General features: G+C 40.8%; 2 protein-coding genes across 3 annotated transcripts in view; both read right to left on the bottom strand.

Annotated features, from left to right (window-relative positions):
- Window positions 1-2,418: 2,418 nt before the first annotated feature.
- On the bottom strand, window positions 2,419-3,155 carry LOC103369710 (three finger toxin MALT0070C-like). Of its 2 annotated transcripts, none has more exons than XM_008298489.1 (4): window positions 3,073-3,155; window positions 2,910-2,992; window positions 2,700-2,804; window positions 2,419-2,583 (listed from the first exon to the last, which is right to left on the bottom strand). In XM_008298489.1, exons 2-4 carry the CDS (start codon window positions 2,956-2,958, stop codon window positions 2,477-2,479), a joined length of 261 nt encoding a protein of 86 aa, XP_008296711.1. In that variant the 5' UTR covers window positions 2,959-2,992; window positions 3,073-3,155; the 3' UTR covers window positions 2,419-2,476. The 2 variants fall into 2 exon arrangements, with proteins under 2 accessions (XP_008296711.1, XP_008296712.1); XM_008298490.1 differs by having other exon boundaries at window positions 2,910-2,978; window positions 3,073-3,149.
- A 1,857-nt stretch (window positions 3,156-5,012) lies between these two features.
- LOC103369721 (potassium voltage-gated channel subfamily H member 4-like) overlaps window positions 5,013-12,592 on the bottom strand; it is a gene marked incomplete at its 5' end in the record, with an annotated part of 22,827 nt that continues 15,247 nt past the window's right edge. Inside the window, 5 exons of the mRNA XM_008298505.1 lie at window positions 5,013-6,056; window positions 7,014-7,090; window positions 8,881-8,972; window positions 10,739-11,118; window positions 12,184-12,222. Of these exons, the coding sequence (XP_008296727.1) occupies window positions 5,013-6,056; window positions 7,014-7,090; window positions 8,881-8,972; window positions 10,739-11,118; window positions 12,184-12,222 (1,632 nt within the window). The remainder of the gene's footprint in view (window positions 6,057-7,013; window positions 7,091-8,880; window positions 8,973-10,738; window positions 11,119-12,183; window positions 12,223-12,592) is intronic.

Raw genomic sequence — 12,592 nt, 5'->3', positions numbered from 1 at the left:
GTTTACAACAAAAATGAACTTGAAAGAAAATGAATTTGTCATGTGCAAAGAGAAAATGAAACACAGCAATAGAAAATACAAGTGTTGAAATGTAGAGAAAGGCTTTATGTAGAAACTGATGAGTTTTAAAAATGATTTTGAAATTTGATTTAGAGACACTAAAACATAGAAGCCCAGTTGATGATTTATAGATAGTATTTAAGCTGTAGTATTTCAACATGACTGCACATTGTAAAACCTTTCATACTTAATAAAAATTTAGTAAAAATGTCAATAAAGTTGTATCTATCTGTCTATCTATCTATCTATCTATCTGTCTATCTGTCTGTCTATCTGTCTATCTATCTATCTATCTATCTATCTATCTATCTATCTATCTATCTATCTATCTATCTATCTATCTATCTATCTATCTCCTTTGCAAATTGGGAGCTATTATTATCATCATTAGCTCGTATTTTGTTCCAAATATGTAGAGAAAGTTTCAAAGACTCTGCTGGTTTTAAATAATTGTGAGAAATACAGCCAAAGTCTAACCCTAGTGTGCTATTCTGTCCAAAGTACGGTTACATACTGTAAAATCTGATGCTTTTTTTTTTTTTTTGAGACCAAAACAATAACGGTCATCAACCGCAGGCTACTGGAAAAGGCAACTGAGAATATAATTGCTAACTGTTTTTCTTTAGACAAGATATATTTGATTGGTTACAGTTTACCATACATTGCTATACAACTACATCTCTATATATTTTAATATTTAGACATTATTTTTATTATCCTTCTTCTTGTATAAAATATAATAAAACATCAAAATACCCTTGGCACATCTCAAGTCGCTAACCCTATATACTACAACATTTCACACATATTCAGGTGAATAATTTTCACATGTGTGCACACTGTCAATATTTCTATTGTTTTTTTTTTATTACTTATAATCCCTGGATTTGCTACACTTGCTGTTTATCTGACTGGGAACACCTGCTTCTTCTTTGTCTTTGAACACTTGCTTTATTCTTTTCAAAAAAATCTTCTTCTTCTTCTTCTATTGTTATGCACCAAAACGCCACGTCAAATTGTTTGTTTGTGCAAAAGTCCTTGGAAATAAAAATGATTCTCATTTAGATTCTGATGCCTTTACAATGCTTCCTGTCTGCACCACAGAGTCCTGAGACCACGACGTTTGTGCTTCATGAGCTATTCTGTTGGACTGATCACAGTGCATCCATCGCTGCACATATTGGCTTCACCGTTTTACCCATTACAGTCCTATTATTGGATTAGGACCTTGATGTGTTTTATATTTTCTCTGTGGATGTGTATTTCCAGCACGCAGGCTGCATACACAGACACATACGTGTACACACAGTCTGTTTTGTTGTTTCCCGAGTCCATTGTTGCCTTTTATGTGTTTGGTTCTTTCAACCTGACTTTAAAAAGCTGAGGGATGAGGAGCCGCAAATTAGCTTTAACCGCCTCCCCTATCTGTCGCCTTCCTTCTTATGTAACACCGTTTTGCTGTGCTGTCCCTGATAAATAAAGGACAAATTTAAAACTAACAACTTGCTGTTTATGGAGTGCAATGTCAATTTTAGGGCTAATAAATCACCTCCAGCTGAAGAAACTTGTCAATTTACACTTTTCCTAATTAATATTCTTCAGCTTTTTTTCCCCACTGGGCTACAAAAAGAACTGTTGCTGGTATGTAAAATCAGAGACGAAGATGTTTGACTTTACTTTACTTAAACCATCTTTAATTTAACAAACAAGGTACATAGCGAAAAAAAGTGTAGGTTGAGGTGTGCAGTCCAGTACATGAGCCCCGTTTGGAGGAGAGATTATACACAGAAATGTCGTCCTCATTAAAAACTGCCTTCGTAGATTTGAAGCCGAGTCATCTTTTCAAAACCGCCGTTTGACTAATTGATTAATTCAGTTCCTTTTTCATCTAATTTATCTCCGCAGGCCTGACAGATGGACTCCCCTTCATCAACACCACCTCTCATGCTCTGATGTGTTCATTTGAACTCCTTTTCAAATTGGATGTCATTTAACACTCAGTCAGCCATACTTTTAGCTATTTCAACCATTTGTTCCCTTCCCATCATTACCTATTTATTGTAATCATTTAAGCACTCCCCGGTTGTCTATTTCTAATGATCAACTCCACTCAATTCTGCAATTAAACTGTACCTCCTGTCTTTCTGACGAGTTGTGCTGATATTTCAGTGCACCCCCTGGTTAGGAGCCGCCGGATTAACTGACCAGAGTAAGTATTTATGTCACATTTCTTCTAATTTTGAGCTTTGTGACGTCCTTTTTTTGGGTCATTTATCAACTGTTATGTAGATTTAACAGAGAGACAAAGTCAGTGCATATGAAAGATAAAGTGACAAGAAAAAGAGGCAGGAAGAAAAATCTTGATTACAAGTTCTTTATGATGAGAACAGAATCCATACGACACAATGCGCATTTATCAGGCGTTGCACAGGTCAGTGGTGCAGCACGAGATGGTTGCTACACCCGGGTTATTCCAAGCATCGCACTCCGTCTGCGACATGCAACCCTTGAAGAAGTTGGGATCTGTGAACACAAAGACAGAGATGATTTTCACGACGGGGTTTCTTAAATGGCTTTACAGTATATGGTAACTATGGTTTTCTGCAGCTGAACATTACACCAAAAAAAAAACCACTTACTGGATTCAAGATTAAGGGTGGCGCAGAAGATATTGGAGCCGGTGCATTCCTCCACAGACTTTGGGCAGCTATTCACGCCTCCGCATTTACACCTCAAGGCTTCACCTGCAACAAAACAAACACTTGTTCACCCATCCCAAGCGAACAAACTCTGACAAATTTCATTTTAATCTCAGAAAACTGGACTGCATCCTCGCAGATTTTACTCACTCTGGCTGACGGCGAGCAGTACCGAAAGAGCGAGAACCACGGTCTTCATGTTTTCGCAGTTTCAAAAGCCTGTGCACCAATATCTGTGTCAAAAAATAGAGCGCATTTGTATTAGAGTGTATTTTAAGTGCATAATTTTAACTTGGATTACAAGATATCCCACCTGATGAGTTGATCTGCTGGTGCTCTGACACCGTGGCCTCCTTTTTATGTTGCCTTTGTTGTGAAATTGTCATATTGCTGATGGATATCCAGTATATTATTAACTGAGCTGAAATGACCCTCTGGGTTTTCCTCACAGAGTGACTGCCGGGAAAACACGCTCTTATCAGCGACGCCTTTCAGGAAATGCAAGAGATTGTAACATCAAAACCGCACAAACAGAACGTTTCATACCCGCTTACTGCTACAAAACAATGATGGCAACATGCGAAGATTGTGTAATTATCAGACGTCTTCTTGTCTTTTTTTGTTTTCCACCAGATTTATTTGACAAAATCTGTGTATTAGGCTGCTGAAAGTGGAGCAAACATGAATCATTTGTGGAGTTTCCGTGTACGCTGAAGCCCTGAATGAAAGTGTGAAACCACTTGAATTAAATTAATTTTCAAACACAGACATGAAGGTTTACTTTCGCCAATTAGGAATAATGCTGCTGCTAAGTTTCTAGCCTGGACAGTTTCATCTGCAACCGACTAAAACATGGAAGTACATTTTCCTGAATAACTGACAATCACGGCAGCAGCTAGAGCCTTTTCTCAGCGGAAAATACTTCACTTCCTTTCTATTTTTCCTTCAAAAACAAACAACCAGGCGTCTGTATTTGTTCCTGAGCTTAAATCAACGTTTGCCCAAAGCAGTTACTCCACAACTCGATTTGCCAAATGTTCTTTCCAAAACCGAAGACACTGAAGCTGCTTTTCTGACTGATGAGACATGTTTTCACTGCAGCTATCCAGTCACGCATATGTCGCTTATTTTGACATTAGTTAAAAATATATTAAACGCATAAATCGTGTGACGAAACAGTGAAGGACCCAGTAAGACATTTTCTGCGTATTTATTTTGTCAGCCAAGGAGAAATCATTCAAAAAGAATAAAGTTCCTGAATACTCTGAATATCGTATGAGTATCTTGAGTTCATGTTTTCCTCAGAGGCATTCATACTTTGTGAATTAATAACAGATTTTAATATTTCAAGGGACCCCCCCACCCCCGCTTTTTTTTTCTTTCTAAATACGTATATTTATTAATGTTTAATTTATCAGCAGCTATGAGATGTTTCTAGTAGATGCTTGAGAAAAAAATGTTATTTTTGTTGAGAGAGCAGTTAAAGTTATTTAATAGTCTTATATTTAATGCCTTGATTAGGGGAAAAAATAGGAAGTTTTCTAAAATGTCTTGAGGAAAACATAAAAAGGAGACGTTCAATGAAGTTATCGGTGATGCTGTGTGTACTGCTTGGTGGAGTTTGGATAGTTCAAAAATTATGAATTCACAAATAAAAAAAATGCTGAACTGAGAAAAACATTCAATTAAAAACAACAAACAATCGATGCTGTGTGATGCTCCAGTCCCTACATGCAGAGTGAAGCATGTGGCGTTTGTGTTCTTCTGTATAATAAAACATCCGACCACGCTGACCTGTCTGCTATATAAATACAGTATCTGTGTACACAATCAACAGGTTGTCATGTAGAATGCTTACACATTAATTTGGAAACCTTTTCCTTAGGAAAAAGAATAAACAACTTTACCATGCAAGGAGGTAACAGGTATTATTATTATTAACTGCAAATTGTTCTGAGGATGCTGCAAAAAAATATACAGTATATACTGGAACCCACTGCTGTGGAGGTTTGTTTTTTTTTAAAGACACACTTCAGTAAAGCCAAGATAATGCACAAATGACATGCTTTTGCATAGAAATGGTGTAAATTAGGTGGAGTTTGACAAATAAGAGAGCCCAGGAGTCAAGAAGGGGAAACAGAGCACACACTGACACTCTCTAGCAGAGTCTCCTGTAACACTGTAAGAAGTCGCTTGTCAAGCATTTGAGCTGCTCGCCAGTGCTGCTTTTTTTCCAGTCTGTCCTGAAACACTTCAATCTGTCAGGTCCAGACACCATGACTGCTCTGTGCTCTGAGTCTGGACGCCGATGCTGGACCGTCGAGATGACGCGCTCTCACTGTCCCGGCTCTCCATGGAGCCCCCGTTCCCCAGTAGGCACTCCAAACTGGTGTGTTCTATGGCAGACGGGTCGCCCAGCGGGAGATGGGGCTCGAGAACATCCGATCGTGGTGATCCTGAATCCAGAGAAGAGGCAGAAGGCTGGCAGGGCAACATGGGTGGAGAGGACGAGATGGGGTGGATAGACGGGTGCGAGTCTTCGATTTGGAAGATGGAGGTGTCCTGGATCAGATTATGAGACGTTGGAGAGGACATCAGGACACAAATGGCCTCATTTGAGGCTTGTGGAAGGTTGAGGTGGGAGTAAGAAGTGGGTGAAGGGCCCAGCAGGCTGTGTGTGGATGTACCTGTAGGGGCACTCGACAAAAGGCAAGCGAATTCATCACTATCACTGCAAGGCTGCAGGCACAGAGTGGGCTGGGACTGGCTGATGGTGGTTGGACTAGCACTGAGAGGTCTGTTGTCTGAGTCTTCATGCCCAGCATGACGTGCGAGGCCTAAACTTCCACCCTGGAAGCCTGGACTGATGTTAAGAAGAGACGGGCTGGTCCACAGGTGTGTGGTCATGCCCTCGGAGCTGTGGCCTAACTTAGGAGCAGCGTGTCCAGAGAGGGGCGGACAGGAGTTCGCTGGTGGACTGGAGGACTGAGGCCGGTGGTGGCTCTCTGTCTGGGTTTCAGCAGTTCCACTGTAGCTCCACTGGCCAGCAGCTGGGGCACTTTGGTGGCTGTGGCCTTTGTGGCTCCCAGGATCGTTGTGGAGGTGGTAGGACGAAGCAGGGTTGAAAGGCAGGCCAGCGTTGGAGGCTGTGGGAGGGCTGGACACCATTTGCACACCATAAGGATAGGAGGGGAATGAGGCTTGGTAGTGATGTACAGACACATGAGCCTGGAGGAGATGCAGCATGTGGTGCAGGCCCTTGGTAAGCTCAGATACTTCCTGGTTTAATGCGCCCATCTGTGTAGAGAGTGCATACAGTTTAGTTACGACACGAGCGGACTTGGAACAGATTCTGTCCTACCTTGCATTTTTTTTGTTATCACACAGAGCAAACATGTTAAGGTCTGAAAGGACAACACTGAGAACTGAAAGAAAAAAAACCAAACAGCTCTGCTCGCTTAGGTCCCCAGAAGAGTGACAAATTAATAAGCTTCTATCTTTAAGGTTTAATCTCATTCTCGTGACCAGATATAATTCTCCCAAAAGAGAAGCAAACACTAAGAAGTGACTCAGAATCTTGTAAGAAGTGGCCTCTCGCGCAGGAGTGAAATCCCGACGGACACAGGCAGAGGTGACTGACACAAATAGGGAAGAAAATAGACAGAAAACTGGGAACAATGCTGCAGTGAAACGAGAGGAAAAAGGGGGCCAGAAGGGCCACGAGTAGAGCTGGGTCGTCATCAAGCTGTTTTTTTTTTCCTTTCTTCATATTGCCGAGTCAGCACTTCCTGACTATCCACTGCATTGCAGAAGTGCCCTGCTGATTAATTAATATTGACTTCAGACAGCACCTACCTAGGCCCATCTGGATCCTCCTGCTGCACCTGCTTTCACTCTATTTACATTCAGATTAAGAGTGCAGGGAGAGGCTGAGATACAAGCAGAAACTACGTCTGCTTAATCTGACTTCATGTTCTCCCTTCAAACACACCAGCAAGGCTGATATGAGATGCCAGAACTTTATCTATGACAAAAAAAAAAAAAGATCTGCAAAGAACATATCAGTCGGAGACAAATAAAACGTTGACGTATCCCCTAAGTTGTGTTGTCATTTGTTCACTCCTTGTGTTTCATACACGAAGACAGAAGGCATGACAAGAGCAGAATGTGTCGGTATCTGGGAGAATTTAAAATCAAGGCAACACCATCTTTGGTCCCATCAATTTTAATTTGGGTTAAGTGGCTGTAACTCACCTTCAGGTTGAGTTGACTGATGCTCTGCCTGACTTCCTCTGTCTCCAGCAGCAGAGTGGCATTAGCCTGTGTGGAGTCTGGAGTGATGAGGAAGGAGAAAAATAAGACGTCTGACTTAGTAACGCACAACTTAGAGGACGATAAAACTAACTAATGTGTAAATCCAATGGATGCCAAGTTACCCCGATGTGTAAGTACTACATGTGGCTAAAGCTTATGTACATATGTATATATAAAAAAATCCATCAGAGGTGGGCGCTGTCATGGCTAATTTCTAAGCACAGGTAGGTTCAGGTGTTGTTCTCCTGAGCTGCAGCGTATCATTCTGACGACACAATCTAACGCAACCACATTACGCAACTGTGTCTAAGCTAAAACAGAGCTACTGCATTGCATCATGTGTATATCCACCCTTATGTCTAAACTGTATATGTTGAGAAACTGTTTAGGTCATGTAGAGGGTGCCGTGGCTCTATGTAAGACGCTGCTTCAGTATTTTACAAGACGGAATATTGTGAAGACGGCGGAAAGGCAGCAGCGACCATCTGAAATCTGGAGTAACCAGGAAAAAGCTGAAGGGTTCTTCCGTCTCAAATCATCAGGAGCCTTCTGCTCCACCATCTGTGATTTGCTTGAAACCGTTTTATCATAAATTACAGATATTTAAAATGGTATCTGTGAAATTTTAGACTGACGTATCGAGTGCTTTCAGAGCTAATTTGTTTTTTAAAAACTGCCCCTCGACCCACTTTCAAACACATTTTCTCAGAAACTATTAAAGATAAAAGTTTTCGCTGTCTGAAAATGAAAAGTATGCCCACATTTAAAATAGATTTGTTTTTCGGTCTATTTGAATAAACATTTTGAAACCCTGGAAGTCTTTTCTACTTGAATTAGGCCATCGACTAAATGTGTTGTTTATGTGTCACACCTGCTTAACTAGTTATGAAAGTTAAACAAAAACAACTTTCTTTTCATTTTTGTAACCAAATATTTCAAATTCTTTTTTTGTTTTATTGTGACATGAAAATGCACACGGTTCAGAAAACACCCCTGCTTCTGCATTTTGATTTTTTTTGTGGTCAAAGACGAGACTTTCATATTTCCACTTATCCTATAATCAGAAATTACTTGATCTACTTGTCTCATATTACTGAATCAGTGACACGGTGAGAAATAACAGTGAAAATTTGAGGCTTTTTATCTGTAATCGTTCCTGAGATGTTGTCATCCAAACATAGCTTCTAATTCCAACGTGCAAACAAAGCTGCTGAAAATCATTTGAAGAAAAAAAAAATCTTGGATTAGGGTTACTTGATATTAAAATTTCACAAATATCTTTATAAATATCCACATTTTATACCATAAACATTTCAAATCAGAGATGCTAAGGGGAAACTGTTCTAAAAATTGGATGATTTGAGATGGAATGACCCTAAACAAGACTCAAGCAAACACCTGAACACATCAACGAGCCACCAACACCACAGATGTAAAAAAAACATTTAGCAGCAAGGTGCACGGGCTTTACTTTAGATTGCTGCTGTGTTCTATTACCAATCTCTCTTGCCGAAACACTTAATCTAATAAATGAAACTAGCTTAACCTCAGCTGAACTGAACTTGATAGTCCTCCTGGAAGTGAAAACTCAGGTCAGATGGTCGGAGCCCTGCCTCGACCTCCGTCGTCCTTTTAACATGTTCTCTGACTCTCCGGACACCTGGATGTCATTTCATTCTGCTGTGCTCTCATATTTCCCCAGAAGGAGGCAGGCCTGCGTTGTGATATCCACCGTTTGAACTCTTGAGTTTACCTCCAGCCATCTGGCACCCGGGCGACCCTCGCAGCTGGAGGCGGTTTGACTTACCTTGGGTGCTGCCGCCTGCGCTGGCGTTGGGCCCGCTGTGCTCCACGTTGAAATGGAACGTGTGCCCATTGTCTTCGATGCCATCTACAACCCTGGCAGGAGGGGTGAAGAGAGAAGCTGGAGTTAATGTAACAGTAGAGCTTTTTCAATTATCACTGGAGCCAGCAGACGACCCAGGAATGTGCCATGAGAGCTGCTGGCTGGCAGAGGCCCATGTGGGTTTGAGCATGAAGAGAAGAACCCAGTCTGGAGGGGAGGACACTTGAGCTCCGTGAACCAGCACTTACCCATATCTAGAACTTACTCGATGACTTAGGGATACATTATGAATACAGATGGCTGGGGCAGGAGGATAAGGTGCTCGGCTAATGAAATGCAGCGGCATCTGTTGAAATATGCAATGCAAATACACTCCATTTACATTAAGTACATCACGCAGGAGTCCATTACCGCAACACCTTATTCAGGTACTCAGGTTGTGAAGATTAAGGTGAATATATTGACATAGCGTGGTCTGCAAAATCCCGTGAGATAAAATCTGTGATTACACACACAAAAAAAGGCACTTGTGTAAAGAAAGACATCGCTGAAATGGGGATTTGAAAAGACCTGATAAGACGGATAAAAGAGGCATCAAGGTCCACAGCACCGAGGTGGAGCTCATGAAAATGGTTTTACAGAAAGCACACTTTGGACATTTTTAAAATTTTAGCCTCAGGGTTGAAACAACTTCATTTAAAAAGAAAGGAGACGAGACCGCGATGCTGCTCGTGTCACGGAGCTGGATTAAAATACACAAAGAGTAGCATCGGCACAAATTAAGGTAATTCTAACATACTGATATTCAACAGTATTGAATTTTATTACGTTAAATGTAATTCAGCTCAGTGTGATTAATGTGTTTTTATAGTTCTGTTACGAAGAGGTCAAAACTCCAGCAACGCTTGTACACTTGATTATGGAGCTACCAACCTTCAAAAAGTAATTTAATTTAATCTTTAAAGTTAAAATGTTTAAAAACAAAAAACAAAAAAACTCATCTCTGTGTATTAAAATTAAAAGTTGTAAAAGTAAAGTAAAAGTAAAAGTTTTTTTTCCCCGCATGAAAATAATCTCTTCATACAAATAATGAAAAGAAAAAGAAAGCTGCTCAGAGGGCACCTTTGAATTTGTTGGATTTTAATATATATTTCTGTAGGGTTGTAGCTTTAGTTCCACCTTAATCAAGTTAATCTCCATGATGAATAACACTGTAGGGCATCAATATTTATTACAGTCCGGTAAAATTGTATTTTATATAATTTTTTGTAGGGTTTTAATCCTTAATATATAAATTACTCAGGAAAATTCATACCATAAAAAACACTTGCAGGGTCTCAAGTGTAATATTTGGTGCAATGGCTGTTTGCTGTAAATGTGCTATAATATATGTATATGTGTATATATATAATGGTGGCTTCATTTTACTTGACTAAAATGCCTTAAACGTAACTTTAAACGACTTCTTTATTATGTGAGGACCTGTGAAATTCCCACCTCTGCTTCCAGACAAAGCCACTCTGGAGTGATTCAGCCTCACATGTGTAAACAAGAAACTGATACTAAAGAAGAATAATGATACGGAAAGTTCCACCACTCACGCCGACAGGATTGGTTCTTTAGGTCTGTTTCATATGATACCCCCACAAGTCTGAATCTGTAGTTTCAAAGTGGAAATACTCTGCCTGCTATTCAATATGTGTTCTGGCACATCACAAGCTGGTAACATGGTTAAAAACAACAACAACAACAACTACATTTTTCACCAGAGTGTGTCTTTAAGTTTCTGCTTGTTTCCTGCAAATAGCTTTCACTGTACCTGGGGCTGAGATCTGGGGGTCCAAAACAGGTGACAGTTGGGATGAGCAGCTTTGAAGGCTTCTGCTCAGCTTCCGACTCTCCCTGGGCCGAAGTGGAGGCCGGGGTCGACGTGGGAGTGCTGTGCTCTTTTTTCGACGGCGGCTGAGGGGATGAGCTCTGCCCGTGGAAGCCGCGGCTGAGGTTTGGTGAGCGGCAGCGTCGCAGGGCGTTGAACTGCCTCAGCTCGTCCCCCAGGAGGTTCCCCAGGGACGTGCGGCGGACAGGGCTGGTGAAGTTTGGCAGCAGGAGGTTGCGACGGGAGCGAGTGGCTGGAGAAAGGTGGAAGGAGTCATCGGAGTCGTCGCCCTTCGTTTCCACGATGGAGGGGAGTCGGGATTCCTGTAGAAATACAACATGCAGAGTAAGCACATGTACACTCTGGATGGTGGGACATATGTGTGTGCTAATCTGAAAACAGGCCTGATTTGCCTTAAATATCATTTTTAATATTTCCAAAATGTATTTAATTTGTCCTATCTTGTTTCATATACTACATTCTTCTTTACAAAATTGCCCCAGCTCTGTCAGGATACACAGGGATCATAAGTGAACAGCCATTTTCAAGTTGAAGTCTGACTCCAGAACATTCACCTTGTTGTCGTTAAACCATGTCTATGCAGTTCTAGCTGTATGCTTCAGGTTATGGTCTTGCTGGAAAACAAATCTTCTCCATCTCCAAGATTTCCCCATACTTTGCTGAATTTTATTATTTGCTGAAAAGCATCATGATGCTGCCACCGCCGTGCTTCACAGTGGGGGATAGCATGTTTGTGATGATGTGTCCGCCAAACATAGCGTCTAGTCTGATGGTCAGAACCCAAGATAGAGCTGATGATGTTTTAATTTCACTGTTAAGCTCTGTCTGCTGCTTCATGTGTGCTTGTGAGTAAAAAAAAAACTATTACATGGACTTTTTTAGACAAAGTGAGCACTGTAAACAGTATTTACCAATAGAAAATAGAGTGATAAACATATGGTACACAATGAGAAAAGTAACTCGCATTAGGAGAGCTGTTGACCCAGTTAGTCAGCTAACTCCTGGGGACTGCACTGCTCTCTCTGTTCCAAATGAGTTTCAACCTGTAGGGGAAGTCCTTGCACAAGCCTTCCCACAGTACTCACCAGCATTACAGTATGTCCCAGAAAAACAGGAGGGGGTAGGGGGGCAGGGGGGTTTACCTCAAAAAGCCAGACACATGCTGCTAAAACCAGGTAGTTACATGCATGACTCAAATGCACCTTTTATAACAACTGTGTCATGGACCTGCACACGCTATACCAAATATAACTCAGGACCAGCCTTTTGTACATTTATTAGAACTTACAAGTATGTTCTGGAAACCATGTAGTAATAATGACACCTCTGAGAGATGAGCAGGGTTAATGAATTGGTGGTGAACTCACATGGGGAAGTCTGGGTGACCTTGAAAATCTTCGGAGGCCCTGCGGTAACAAAAAGAAAGCAGTGGGGATTACAAAAAAAAAACAGTCACAGGCATTATGCAATTATTTATTCAACCTTGAAAATGGAAATTAATCCTTGATATGACATCCCTGGAAATTTTCAGTGATGTTCTCACATTAAAAACAAAAAACTGGGTCTTCACATCTTCCAGTTCCATTTATCTCATGGTGCCACTATTTATGTGGTGCCTCAGGACCTACTGGTATGTTTGCAAAGCATGTTATTTAAAAATAGCAATGATAATAATAATAATATAAAATTACACTCTTTATGTAAAAGCAGAAAGAATCTTTCACTTTTATCTTGAACTAATCATGTATCAGGTGTCGTTCCATTGGAAAAATAAAG

The sequence above is a fragment of the Stegastes partitus genome, unplaced genomic scaffold (genome assembly GCF_000690725.1).
Source record: "Stegastes partitus isolate 25-593 unplaced genomic scaffold, Stegastes_partitus-1.0.2 Scaffold1322, whole genome shotgun sequence".
NCBI lineage: Eukaryota > Metazoa > Chordata > Actinopteri > Pomacentridae > Stegastes > Stegastes partitus.
This window is presented reverse-complemented; position numbering and strand designations above follow the sequence as displayed.

Coding starts and splice junctions, on each gene's coding strand:
- LOC103369710 (XM_008298489.1), bottom strand. CDS start 2,958: ATGAAGACCGTGGTTCTCGCTCTTTCGGTACTGCTCGCCGTCAGCCAG. Junction 2,805..2,909: donor ACTGCTCGCCGTCAGCCAGA/GTGAGTAAAATC, acceptor GTTTTGTTGCAG/GTGAAGCCTTGAGGTGTAAA. Junction 2,584..2,699: donor CACCCTTAATCTTGAATCCA/GTAAGTGGTTTT, acceptor TTGTGTTCACAG/ATCCCAACTTCTTCAAGGGT.